At 44.0% G+C, this 14,780-nt stretch overlaps 1 protein-coding gene across 4 annotated transcripts in view; it reads left to right on the top strand.

Annotated features, from left to right (window-relative positions):
- The window catches only part of LOC140410710 (ectonucleotide pyrophosphatase/phosphodiesterase family member 3-like), a 280,597-nt gene extending 266,209 nt beyond the window's left edge, over window positions 1-14,388 (top strand). For all 4 annotated transcript variants that reach the window (XM_072499147.1, XM_072499148.1, XM_072499151.1 and 1 more), the window contains 2 exons: window positions 9,019-9,175; window positions 11,080-14,388. In XM_072499147.1, the coding sequence (XP_072355248.1) occupies window positions 9,019-9,175; window positions 11,080-11,250 (328 nt within the window). In that variant the 3' untranslated portion in view covers window positions 11,251-14,388. The remainder of the gene's footprint in view (window positions 1-9,018; window positions 9,176-11,079) is intronic.
- Window positions 14,389-14,780: the final 392 nt, after the last annotated feature.

Below are 14,780 nucleotides of genomic sequence, written 5' to 3'. Positions count from 1 at the left end.
ATGTCGCCTTGGAGAGAGAATTGTTGCTCGCATCAACGTCTGGCGATGGCGCGAATTGGTGTGTCCATCTTGGACCGCCGGTGCTGGTTGCCACTGCCGACCCAGTGGGACTGCCACGCGATCCATTCCCTGTCGCCGTGGCATCCGCCGTCACCCTGAGCGTGCCATCACCGAGGCCGCGACACCGCCCGTCCGGAGCAAGGTCTGGCGTGCGCGAATCAGAGTCGGCGCTTGGCTGCTCCCCATCTGGAGTCCGGTCTGCCTTCCGTCGATGCCCCCCGTCCGGAGTCCCAACAGGTTCACTGGAGGCAGCCGAGATTCCCTGAAGCTGCACTTCTGGAGTCGGAACATGCAGGAATGCACCAACCAGTGGAGAGGGTCGAGCCATCGAGGGTGGAAGCGGTGCGCTGCCACCGCAGTCGTCAGTGGTCCCACCGTGATCGTCGAGTGCCTCGGTACGCACTAGGCGAGGTCTGTCACCTTGCACCTTTTGCATGGGAAGTGGGATGCTGTCGTCACTCGTCTCACATCCCGTGGATAGATCCTCATTAGCAGCTTGCTGTTCACTAGGGTTGGGTAAATTGTCAGAGTTTTCATCTGGTGGTGCACACCATGTCGGTGGACTGTCATTGTCTTGCCGTTGTCCTTCATTTGGGCTTTTCTTCTTTGGAATTTTAAATCTTCCCCCAGACATTGCAGAACCTTGTTTATTACCCCCAAATTCTCCCATAGGTATGGTCTCGAATATAGGATCCAATGTTTCTATCGACATTGTACTATTTTCCAAAGAACATTCCGTTTCACTTTTCTTCTCAGGTGCCTCATGTGTATCTTTGTCTAATGTACATGCCTTCATGGTCTCTGGGTCTGATTTTGCTGGGACTGGCATGGTCACAGTCTCTCTTTTACTGTTCTCAATTGCCCACCTTATACTCCCCATACATAACTGCTTAATCACTGGGGTTAGTGTGGTACAATGGATAATCGGGTCGACCTTATCTGCATCTTCACCATTAGTGGAAAGCACACTTGGTTCACTTGACACTGCTGTGGGTTTTAAATTCGTTATCTGGCTACTCGATGTCGGTGTCCTCAGGATTCTTGCTCCAATGTTCTGCTCAATAATCAGTGGAGCGTGTATAGGTTCAATGCAATTAATGTTCCCCTCAAGGTTTGAAGAGTCATTACTGACTAACTGCTGGTCTCCGAAGTTGGGATTTTGCGGTGTTGTGTTGAAGGGAGACATTTGTCCCTGCTGTAGATATGATTCAGGTTGTGTTATTTCCATTACCTGAGGATCAATGTCTTGTCCATTTTTTCGATCCGTACTAAAACACTGGCAATTCTCAGTCTGCTCCTTGCAAGTTAAACATTCAATTAATTTCGTTAGCAAATCCTCAGCATCCTTCTGTGGCCGTGCAGCATTATTAATCTCTGTTCGGCTATAATGATCCTGAAGGTCAGCGCATAAACCTTTTTTCTTCGGGCTTGGACGAGGCGATTCCTTTGGCTTGTCTTCAGTTGGGCTTGAACAGTCTTCAGCGCTGTGCCCTTCATTGTAGCATGAGAGACCGTCATGTTCATGCTGCTGTGTAGTGGAGCATGGTAGGCTGTTATAGCCTTCTTGCTGTTCACGTGAGCATGGCAGACTTGCATCGTCTGCCGCTGGTTGGTCAGGAGAGGTTGCTAGACCCTCATGGTCTTGTTCCTGCAAGGACTGCGCTCTGGAGTCTTGCGTTCCTTCCATCGTGGAGTCCGTCCACGAGCTCTCTGTGGAGGCTTGTGACACTGGAGTCACTTCTTGTTCGTGCAAGGACTGCGCTCTGGAGTCTTGCGTTGCTTCTATCGTGGAGGCTGTCCACGAGCTCTCTGTGGAGGCTTGTGACACTGGAGTCACTTCTTGTTCGTGCAAGGACTGCGCTCTGGAGTCTTGCATTTCTGCAATTGTGGAGTCTGTCCACGAGCTTGCTGTGGAAGCTTGTGACACTGGAGTCACTTCTGGTTCATGCGAGGACTGCACTCTGGAGTCTTGCATGTCTTCTTTCATAGAGTCGGGAACGTTGAGCGGGACGTGGACCACGCTCTGTGTGGCAGCAGGGCACTCTCCGTGTGCTTGCACCGCTCCCTGTCTGTTAATGTCAGGCTGCAGCATCATCCGGTACTGATAAGTTGGAACGTCATATCTGCTGGATTGAAGATCCTCAAATCCGAAAAATGAATCCGCATCTGCGTCGGATTCAATGTGGGGGCCGCCAATGTGCAACACGAAAGGTTCGTCCGAGTCATAGTCATATAGGACCACGGAGCTATCATTGGGCTCGCGAGGTCCGGAAACACTGTAAAGATCGTCATCGAAGTATTCAAGGTCGGAATCATCGGCTTGTGCGTAGGTAACTGCTTGTCGGAGGGTTCTTCGGAGGTCAAATTCATCTCCTGGGTCAATTTGCGGCACTGTGCTGTCATTCCAGGTGAGGGAAGGTTGTTTTACAGCTTTAACAGATTTTTGTTTTTTTGATTTGGGACGTTTCCCTTTTAAATTGGATTTGGGACATTTCCCTTTTAAATTGGTGCAGTCTGGGGCCTCTGACATCCTGACGCTCGGTATGTAGCACGTAGGAAGCGACTGCGCATGCTCAGATCGCTGTTCCTTTACCGATGGCCGTTTTCTTGACTGCGCATGCGCAGCATCTCGCGCATGCGCAAACGAAACTTCCGGTTCTGCGCACTTCTCGCGCAACTGTGCTAGCGTTATACCTTTAGCAAGATGGCCGCCGACCTCGACCCAGCCTTCTCTCAGGCCCGGGATTTCGGCCTCTGGGAATTCGGGCTCCGGGATCCCAGCCACGAGGTGAGTACTGCAGCTTTTCTTACCTTTATGTGCCGATTGGATTGCGTTTTCTTCACAGTACTTGGAGAATTTGCCCAGGACTGCCTGGTAATCGTACCTTTGCTGCCTCCTGAAGAACCTGAACCTTCTGAATATTTCTCTTGCCCTTGCACCGGCGATGGTGAGGAGAAATTCAATTTTTTTTTATCATCCAGGTCTTTGAGTTCAGCTGCCACCAGGAACAATTCGAACATTTGCCGGAATCGCCGCCAGTTTTCGCGGAGGTCGCCGTGGCACTGGAGCGCCTGCGGAACCGGGAGCTCGTACATCATGCCTGGGCACTGCTGGTTGTCTGTGTACACTGAGGTATGCCGGCAGGTATCGATCCACTCCTGTACCATGTGGTGTTGGGTGCTCTGGTGCACAGATGAGCCAACACAGTTGTATGTGGTACAACTCTATTTTATTATAACTCTTATAATACAGTTCGTTCTGGATACTCTGCACGTGCTGTCTCCCTGAGTGTGTTTGGCAATAGATGTGTCCTGGTTCTCCTCTGCAGCTAATACTGACCACCGGGGGTCGTGTCTGTGCTTTTATATCTTTCTGTCATTGGTTGTGGTGTTGTGTGTTCTGATTTGTCTGTTGGTGTGTCTATCATGATGTGTGTGTTTGAATATCATGACACCCTGGAGTGTCTGACTGGCACCCCTCTTCCCTTTGGGTGCCCATATGATCCTTCTTTGAGGAGAAGAGGCACCTGGAAGAAGGTCAGATTGCCGCGTCCCCCCCTCTCTCCTCGTCACTGTGGCATATATCAGTAGCTAATGCAATGGTGTGCCGGTCCCAGCTCAAATCCAGCAGCAACTGAGCCTGAGTCTCTAAGCAGCCTCGACCCTTCCCATGGAAACTTTGATTCACTCGCATGCCGAAGCCACGACAACCATCAGTCAGACATGGACAGACTCTTCCATCCTTTGTTCCAGTCTGCTGACGCCTCCTGACAATTTTACCTGATGTTCCCCTGCTGCCTTTGCATCTTCAACATTTTTCTCGAGGCTCCAAAGGCACATCATCGGACACAGCAGGAGCCTGGTCTCCAGCAGTTCTCCAATTGTCCTCACTGGCTTGTTGGCAGAGGCCGGCCTTGCATCCCGCGCAGCAACAATCTCTATCCTTTCCAGCCAGTTCTGCTCCTTGTTCCCTATGGGTGAGGAATGTTCTCAACTCTGGAGTTCCCCCCTGCCCCATCTGGCCTTCAGTCTCGCCCTTTTGTTGAGGGTGATCTTGTCCAGCATAAAGACAGAGGGATTGACTGTGAGCACTATGGATGAAAGAGCAGTTCAACAGCATGCATGCCTGATGTGTGTGCAGAACACTCAATAAGGGATTAAATCATCATTTGTGCGGGATCTCACGTGAGTTGAGCTTAAAGTTGCTGACAGACATTCCGAGCTAATGTCCCATTTGCTGGTAGTGTGTAACATCCCTGTGGATTCTAACCCATAGACTGTCTAATGCCCTGAAGAAAGTATTAGTTTGGAGTGAGTAGATGTTCTATTTTCTTTGTTGGTCACAGACATCGATCTCCATGGCGACCTTCTCGCAGGTAGAAATGGTCAAGTAGGACCACCTACTCCCATCCCTCGGAAACAGGACCCCCTGTCTTTCCGTGTGGCCTGGTGGAGAATGCCCAGGGGGCCCTTACTGAACCATGGAGCGAAGGGTTTGTTTTTGATAGGCACTATTGAGATCCTTATTAACCGAACACCTGGCCTGCAATAAGTGAATGTCTGTTTGGGTGCTGTTAAAATATGGCACCAGAACCTTCAACTCCATGAGGTAGCAACGGGTCATTTGAATCCCTGCCCACGCCACCTCACGACCCTCGCTGATGCATTATTATTGAACTGAAAAGCAGGAGATCGTGTGGACTAACCCGACTTATCACCCAGCAGGAATCATGCCGACTTTCCCACACAGTACCACATTGTCCAGAATGGAAACATCCGTCCAGAGGGTTATGAATCTTTGGAATTCTCTATCCTACAGACTCAGTCGTTGAGTATATTTGAATGAGATCAATAGATTTTTAAACGCCGAGAAAATTGAGGGATATAGAAATATTGTGGGAAAGTGACACTAAAGTAGAAGATCAACTATGATCTTGATGGGCTGAATGGCATACTACAGCCCCTGTTTCTTATGTTCTTATAGAAATGTCCATTAAAATAAAGCAGATTGGATTCATGGTTTTGGGGTTAGACCTGTTTTGGCAAATTACACAAAATAGTCGGTTTTCCCCCTTTCCCATTTCTGCTCAAAGCTATTTGCACTTCACCAAAGAAACAGGCTGCCACGAATCAGCGTAAATCAGAAATCATTTTAAAAGGTATGTTTTTCATTTAAAGGTTTAGCTTTAAAAAATATTACTTCAATATATTTGAGAGTGGTAACTTGAAGTTTGATCAGTACAGATCAAAATACAGTTAATAAAAAAGCTTTGCAATCCTTTTCACTCCATCCCATGTACGAGTAATCTGATTTGAAATGACTGACAATACTTTTAAAGAAATAAAATCATAGAACAATACCCCACAGAACAGGCCCTTCGGCCCTCGATGTTGTGCCGAGCTTTGTCCAAAACCAAGATCAAGCTATCCCACTCCCTGTCATTCTGGTGTGCTCCATGTGTCTATCCAGTTACCGCTTGAAAGTTCCTAAAGTGTCCGACTCCACTATCACAGCAGGCAGTCCATTCCACACTCTAACCACTCTCTGAGTAAAGAACCTACCTCTGACATCCCTCCTATATCTCCCACCCCGAACCTTATAGTTATGCCGTCTTGTAACAGCTACATCCACCCGAGGAAATAGTCTCTGAACGTCCACTCTATCTATCCCCCTCATCACCTTATAAACCTCTATTAAGTCACCTCTCGTCCTCCTTCGCTCCAATGAGAAAAGCCCCAGCTCCCTCAACCTTTCCTCATAAGATCTACCCTCCAATCCAGGCAGCATCCTGGTAAATCTCCTTTGCACCCTTTCCAATGCTTCCACATCCTTCCTATAATGAGGTGACCAGAACTGCACACAATACTACTCCAAATGTGGTCTCACCAGGGTCCTGTACAGTTGCAACATAACCCCACGGTTCTTAAACTCAAGCCCCCTGTTAATAAATGCTAACACACTATAGACCTTCTTCACGGCTCTACCCACTTGAGTGGCAACCTTCAGAGATCTGTGGACATGAACCCCAAGAGCTCTCTGTTCCTCCACATTCCTCAGAACCCTGCCGTTGACCCTATAATCCGCATTCAAATTTGTCCTACCAAAATGAATTACCTCGCACTTATTAGGGTTAAACTCTGCCATTTTTCAGCCCCGCTCTGCATCCTATCAATGTCTCTTTGCAGCCGACAACAGCCTTCCACCTCATCCACTACTCCACCAACTTGGTGTCATCAGCAAATTTACTGACCCACCCTTCAGCCCCCTCCTCCAAGTCAGTTATATAAGTCACAAATAGCACTGATCCCTGTGGTACACCTCTGGTAACTGGTCTCCAGTCTGAAAATTTTCCATCCACCACCACCCTCTATCTATGTGATAGCCAGTTACTTATCCAATTGGCCAAGTTTCCCTCTATCTCACACCTGTTTACTTTCTTCATGAGCCGACCATGGGGAACCTTATCAAGCTCCTTACTGAAATCCATGTATGCGACATCAACTGCTCTACCTTCATCTACACACTTAGTTACCTCCTCAAAGAATTCAATCAAATTTGTGAGGCAAGACCCTTCACGAATCAGCGTTGACTATCCCAAATGGTCATTAATCCTATTCCTCAGAACCCTTTCATTTAACTTACCGACCATCGAAGTAAGACTAACCGGCCTATAATTACTAGGGTCATTCCTATTCCCTTTCTTGAACAGAGAAACAACATTTGCCACTCTCCAGTCCTCTGGCACTATCCCTATGGACAGTGAGGACCCAAAGATCAAAGCCAAAGGCTCTGCAATCTCATCCCTTGCCTCCCAAAGAATCCTAGGATATAGCCCATCTGGCCCAGGGGACTTGTCGGCCCTCAGGTTTTTCAAAATTGCTAATACATCTTCCCTCAGACCATCTACCTCCAGCATACCCGCCTGTATCACAATCTCATCTTCAAAAACATAGCCCCTGTCCTCGGTGAACACTGAAGAAAAGTATTCATTCAACGCCTCTCCTATCTCTTCTGACTCCATGCACAAGTTTCCACTACTGTCCTTGACCGGCCCTAATTTCACCCTGGTCATTCTTTTATTTCTCACATAAGAGTAAAAAGCCTTGGGGTTTTCCTTGATCCGACCAGCCAAGGACTTCTCATGCCCCCTCCTAGCTCTCCTAAGCCCTTTTTTTTTAGCTCATTCCTTGCTACCATGTGACCCTCAAGTGACCCAACTGAACCTTGTTTTCTCATCCTTACATACGCTTCCTTTTTCCTCTTGACAAGACATTCAACCTCTTTTGTGAACCATGGCTCCCTCACACGGCCATTTCCTCACTGCCTGACAGGGACATACCTATCAAGGACACGCAGTATTTGTTCCTTGAACAAGCTCCATTTTTCATTTGTGCCTTTCCCTGACAGTTTCTGTTCCCATCTTATGCTCCCTAATTCTTGCCTAGTCGCATCATAATTACGCCTTCCCCAATCATAAACCTTGCCCTGCCGTATGGCCCTATCCCTCTCCATTGCAATAGTGAAAGACACCGAATTGTGGTCACTAGCTCCAAAGTGCTCTCCCACAAACAAATCTAACACTTGGCCCAGTTCATTACCCAGTACCAAATACAATGTGGCCCCACCTCTTGTCGGCCTATCCACATATTGTGTCAGGAAACCCTCCTGCAGACACTGTACAAAAACTGCCCCATCCGAACTGTTCGACCTATAGGGGTTCCAATCAATATTTGGAAAGTTAAAGTCACCCATGACAACTACCCTGAGACCTCCACACCTATCCATAATCTGATTTGCAATTTCTTCCTCCACGTCTCTATTACTATTTGGGGGCCGATAGCAAACTCCTAACAACGTGACCGCTCCTTTCCTATTTCTAACTTCAGCCCATATTACCTCAGTAGGCATATGCCCCTCGAACTGCCTTTTTGCAGCCGTTAAACTATCCTTGTTTAACAATGCTACTCCTCCACTTCTTTTATACCTTCCCTACTCTTACTGAAACATCTATACCCCGGAACTTCCAACAACCATTCCTGTCCCTGTTCTAACCATGTCTCCGTAATGGCCACAACATCGTAGTCCCAAGTACTAATCCATGCTCCAAGTTAACCTACCTTATTCCGGATGCTCCTTGCATTGAAGTAGACACACTTCAACCCACCTTTCTGTCTGCCGGTACACTCCTGCGACCTTGATACTCTTCTCAGTACCTCACTACTTTCAACACTGGCTTCTGGACTACAGCTCGTTTTCCCAGCCCCCTGACAAATTAGTTTAAGCCCCCCCGAAGAGCCGTAGCAAATTTCCCTCCCAGGATATTGGTGACCCTCTGGTTTAGATGCAAACCATCCTGTTTGTTCAGGTCCCACCTTCCTCAGAATGTGCTCCAATTATCCACGGTAACTGAAACCCTCCTTCCTACACCATCCCCGCAGCCACGTGTTTATCTGCACTCTCTTCCTGTTCCTCACCTCACTAGCACGTGGCACCGGCAACAAACCAGAGATGACAACATGGTTTGTCCTGGCTCTCAGCTTCCACCCTAGCTCCCTAAATTCCTGTTTTAAATCCCGTCCCTACTCTTACCTATGTCGTTGGTACCAACTGATGCAAAGGATTGCAGAAAGATTGGGCTACATGTAACTTGCATTTGAAATTCTGGAATTTATTTCACTGGTTCCACCCATTTCAGGCAAAATGCAACAATAAAGCCAATGCAACCGAACAGAAACTTTCTCCCAAAACATAAAAGCAAGAAAATTATATTAAATTTATTGAAGGTCATGGCTCGAATATTTACAATTTCTGTTTATCCATTATAGGAATAATATTCTGGCTTGGACTTTTTGAATCTTAAGGGATTGGAGTAGAATGAGCATACGGACAAATGTTGGGTTCTGTATTAATGAAACAACCTTTTTTTGTAAAATTGCTTATTTACTTTGTTTTTGAAGGAATGTTAAGAATACACAAATTCCTATCCCAACTCATTACTACATTGTCCTTACCAACTGCAAGGACACAATGAAAAGCCCTCTACAATGTGACACCTCGCTAGATGTATTGGCTTTCATTCTGCCTCATAGACCTGACAACAGTGAGAGCTGTGCAGTAAGTACACCTGAAGCGCGGATAATAGTTCATAATCACTAATAGAATTTAGGTGACTGGTATCAGCAACATGATGAATGTAAATGCAGGTTTTTAAATAGTATTTATGTGGGGCGGCACAGTTAGAACTGTTGCTTCACAGCTCCAGGATCCCATGTTCAATTCCTGTCTTGGGTCACTGTCTGTGCGGAGTCTGCACCTTCTCCCCGTGTCTGCATGGGTTTCCTCCGGGTGCTCCGGTTTCCTCCCACTGTCCACAGATGTGCAGGTTAGGTCGATTGGCCATACTAAATTGGCCTCAATGTCCAAAAGGTTAGGTGGGGTTACGAAGATAGGGTGGAGATGTGGGCTTAAGTGGGGTGCTCTTTCCAAAGGCTGGTGCAGACTCGATGGGCTGAATGGCCTCCTTCTGCACTGTAAATTTTTAATAAAATGATACAAATTTCATCAATTTTAAATATGTTAAAAATACTCAAGAGAACTACACAAAACTAAATTGCTACCCAAAAATAACTGGCACAAAGCATCATCCTAGCATGGGTCTTTAGAGCCAGTTTTACATTTCATGCGTTTGACAAAGTCCCACGTGAAAGATTAATGTGCAAAATTAAAGCGCATGGGATTGGGGGAAGTGTTTGAAGTGGATAGAAAACTGGTTGGCAGAGAGGAAACAAAGGGTAAGAATTAATGGGTCCTTTTCAAATTTTGATTTGAACTATGACGAGAATGCAAGGATCCTACAGCATGATCTGGATAAGTTGGGCGAGTGGGCAAATCAATGGCAGATGCAGTATAATTTGGATAAGTGTGAGGTGATTCACTTTGGAAGCAAAAACAGGAAGGCAGATTACTACCTGAATGGCTGTAAATTGGGAGAGGGGAGTGTGCAGCGAGACCTGTGTGTCCTTATGCAGCAGTCGCTGAAGGTAAGCATGCAGGTGCAGCAGGGGGTAAAGAAGGCAAATGGTATGTTGGCCTTCATTGCGAGAGGTTTCGAGTACAGAAGCAGGGATGTGTTGCTGCAATTATACAGGGCCTTGGTGAGAACATACCTAGAATATTGTGTGCAGTTTTGGTCTCCTTTTCTGTGGAAGGATGTTTTGCTCTCGAGGGAGTGTAGCAAAAGTTTACCAGACTGATTCCAGGGATACTGTCATATGGGGTTGGTTTAGCACACTGGGCTAAATAGCTGGCTTTTAAAGCAGACCAAGGCAGGCCAGCAGCACGGTTCAATTCCCATACCAGCCTCCCCAAACAGGCGCCGGAATGTGGCGACTAGGGGCTTTTCACAGTAATTTCATTTGAAGCCTACTTGTGACAATAAGCGATTTTCATTTTCAGTTTTCATTTTCATATGAGGAGTGATTGGCTAGGTTAGGATTGTTCTCGCTGGAGTTCAGAAGAATGAGGCGGGATCTCATAGAGACTTATAAAATTCTAACAGGGCTAGATAGGGTAGATGCAGGGAAGATGTTCCCAATGGTGGGTGTGTCCAGAACCAGGGGTCACAGTCTGAGGATTCAGGGTAAACCATTTCAGACAGAGATGAGTAGACATTTCTTCACCCACAGAGTGGTGAGCCTGTGGAATTCATTACCACAGGAAGTAGTTGATACTAAAACATTGAACATATTCAAGAGGTGGCTAGATATAGCACTTGGGGAGAATGGGATCAAAGGCTATGGGGGGAAAGCAGGATTAGGCTATTGAGTTGGATGATCAGCCATGATCATGATTAATGGCGGAGCAGGCTCGAAGAGCCAAAAGGCCTCCTGCTATCTTTTATGTATAAGGGTTTACTTCTTTTTCTGTGGCATGATCTGCATGAATAGCACAATCTTAACAGGCTTTAATTTAGATATGTTTAACGATGTTTAAATTATTGTGTCCTGTGCTCTTGGCAGGATGACAGAGAAGAATCTCTGTGGGTTGAAGAGCGGATTTGGGCTCACAGAGCACGCGTGAGGGATGTGGAGCTGATCACAGGACTTGATTTTTATCAGGACAGAAAACAGCCAGTTACTGAGATTATACAGCTAAAGACCTTTCTACCAACAGTTGAAGATCCAAAATGATTTTTATTTAATTAAATTGCTTGTTGTGAAGTATGCAGTGACGTTTCCACATGATGCATTTATATTTACGTGTAAATGTAATTATGGAATTTGGTGTGCAATGCACTTTGGACATGCTTCAAAAGAGATTCTGATAACCAACAGAATCCGGACATGCAAAAGCAATGAAAGTGTAACACAGTGAAATGTCATCATTTTAATTGGAAATATTCACCTGAAAGGTTTTAAACTCATTATTTTAAAACTTTTTTTAAGCACAACAGTTTCGTACCAAAAATTGATTTGGAAAATGATTTGGGAGAACTGGATTGGGATTTACCATGTATGTCTAGGTTATCCATTACCATTTGGCTTGAGGATTCATTGAATCATAGAATTAATTTATCTTGCATAAACCAGCAATTCTTGCCATGCTTGTTAGACATCAAAGGCCTGACATAAAATTGAATGTACTTCTTTACTTAACTATATCTGTAATAGTATAATCATCAACTTCGTAATTTGCACTATCAATAATCACCATAGAGATGTAATTGGCAGAATACAAGTCATACCTAACCCAATACTAGTAACAAAGTGCCATTTTCAAGGTTACAGCATTTAACTCTCTAGCTTTGATTTTTAAATACCGTTCCATGTAACAAGTTAAGTAGTGTTCGATGGTTCAGTTGTTGTACTTATTAAGATTTTGTTAATTTGTCTCTTACTGTCTGCCTTTAGCAAGTTTCTTAATATTCTTTTTTGAGTTAGGTTTGCCAAACAGGTTCTTTCCAAAATTTTCCAATTAAGTTTCCCTAACACCATCACTTCCAAATCTGTTCCAAATTAGGCATAACTGACATGAGTTACCAGTATTGAATATCACTTCACACAGTTGGAACAATCCTAGGAAAGTGCATTATCTTGCTATTTGAAAAGAGCTGATTCAGCTAGTAAAGTTGTGGATGTCAAACTGAAATGTATAATTGCATAACTTGACTTGATTGTTTTATTTCATTTCAAGGATTTTGCAGCATTGCTGTTGATCATAAGAGCAGGGAGGATGACCTGCTTTGAATATAAATATAATATCGATAAACTCACTGGCCCCAAGATTGAAGGAGATAATTCCCAGAGATAAATTCCCATGATCTTTTCTGCAGCCAGTTAGAAGGCTCAGCTAGCGTGGTCAGGAATTCCCTCAGATTAGATTCAGTTTGCAAATGTTGAATAGGGTTTCTGCTGAACTTCGAACATCCCTGAGAAAAATCTGACACCATGTTTCCTTTATTCGCCAGTTTCAAAATTTTAAAAATGGAAAACTTATTTTGCAGCTATTTTGTTTGCTTATCATTCCCGGTAGTATTGTTTGCACTATATTATTATTTCAACTAATATAACAAAATCAATCTTACAGTGTGGCCTATAATTTGAGTATCTAATTTTATACATTGGTGGTATTTTATTTTAGATTACGTACAATTCAAACAATAGAACTGATATGCTTTGTGTCTTTTATTCTGCTCTTGGTGGTCCCATTGCACTGCCATTGCTACCTGTAGTTCTACTGCCCATGTCTTCTGCCCTGTATTTGATGGCACACATATTTGAGTGCAGTTTAACCTTCGAACATCAGCCTGATTTATACTCTTTGATAAGAACTGACTATGTAATTACCCTTTTAAATTATTAGAATGGAATGCTCAAATTATAGGCTAGACCGACAAATTCATGCGTTGGTGTGAAAATACTGGGACAGAGTTTCCACTGGTTAGGTTACAGTTCATGCCTGATCAGAATCATTTGCATGACCACAAACAAAATTTTCCATGAACCTGCCTAATCGAGTGACATAACAGAAAATAATGTTTATTTTTTCATATAAAGTATTCTTTAGTGTTTAAGAGTAGTAACCTGCTTTGGTTTTATTAGTACAGCTGAGAATGGGTTCATCAGCTAAAAATAGGCATTTCAGTGAGTGTCCAATCCTCTACCTGTATTCAACTAAATGTAACATTTACATTGAAAATGATATGTGATATATTAAAAACAACACTGACCTTATTATTAGTTTCATTGATGTACACTGGTCAGTGTCTTAGTGAATTATTTCTTGATGTTGAAAAGTCTTTAAAATGTGTCTACTAGTGCAGAGGCATGTAACAGCACTATTGCAATTGGAAGAGTCTCCTCTAATCAGCTGAATCTCACAGCTTTGACCGTGAGGTTGGCTGGTTTTGTTAACAGGCCTGGCCCAGTAAAGCGAATCCGAAAGCAATGCAGACGATCATGGTAAATGTGAACAACAGTCATTTCAGGTGCAACTCACTTACTTTTAAAATTCCCTAAAGTTTTGCACAAGTTGAGCCGTTCAACCCAATTGCACAAATATTGCCTGTGCTAACGGGTGGAAACTGAACCCCATTGTATTTTAGTTCACTCTCCAACTGGCCTTACCATTCCTTCTTTTTCAAAGGATTGAAATCAAAATGCACTTGAATGGAGTAAGTAACCTGTTAATTTAATAATTTCTCATTCCGTAAGAGGTAAGAAATTGAGTGGAGCGAAGGGATTGGAAGTTACTAACCTTAAAATTTACTTTGTGCTCACCTTAATCAATTCTGTCTAATGTACTACAAAAGCAGTTTGAGAACTTCTGCAAGAGAGTTTTCTGTAATTATCCTTTCATGCATCCACATATGTGACTGGTGCCTCTTCAGTTATATATGGAATGCACAATTTAAGCAGAATACCTGGGTGAGAATTGTTTTCAAATTTCAAGTAGTTTGCCATTGGATTGGCACATTGGCATATTTACATTTCATTAGCTGTGAAAATATTACTGTATGAAGAGGGCACCTTCATAGCTGTGATCATGTTCATGTGGCTTTTTTCCCCTAAAGGCTATGTTTTAGGTCAGCAAAGACATATAATGAAAGGGCTACATTGTAGAGCAACTTTATTTTGGCCATGTTCTAACTCAGGGACATACAAAGATAACTTAAAAGCTCATAATTCGTTAATGCATCAACATAGCAATGACACACTTGTATGTTTTTAGAAATGACAAATAAAATGTAAAACTTTAGACGGTATTTTTGATTTTCCATGTGTGTTTAATGGAGACTTGTAATAAATGTATTTTTCATTTCCACATAACATGGAGATTATTATTTATGGGAAATTCTTTAAACGGATCTATTATAGAAGAAAAATGCACAATACCATATTAAGGAGACTTATTACAGTGCTTGTGGGGCTTTCAACAGCTAATTCAACCATAGGCCCAGGGTCTGTTACATTCAGGCATATCGACATACTGCCAAATCCTCAGTAAAATGGATGGTGAAACTAAAATACTGTCCCAGTTGTTTCTTAAATGACAGGCTGCCAGCCTGTCTTCCAGTGCTACGTCCATGCCATTCATTGGGACATTAGGTCGGCACTTTACACAATACACATGAAAGACTTTATGGCTCTTGATGATGACCTCCCAGGATGTCCGAGTCTGGATTTTATGAACCCAGTCACACATGGCAATAGTTGATCAG

Source organism: Scyliorhinus torazame, chromosome 4 (assembly GCF_047496885.1).
Source record: "Scyliorhinus torazame isolate Kashiwa2021f chromosome 4, sScyTor2.1, whole genome shotgun sequence".
In the NCBI taxonomy this organism is placed as follows: Eukaryota; Metazoa; Chordata; class Chondrichthyes; order Carcharhiniformes; family Scyliorhinidae; genus Scyliorhinus; species Scyliorhinus torazame.
This window is presented reverse-complemented; position numbering and strand designations above follow the sequence as displayed.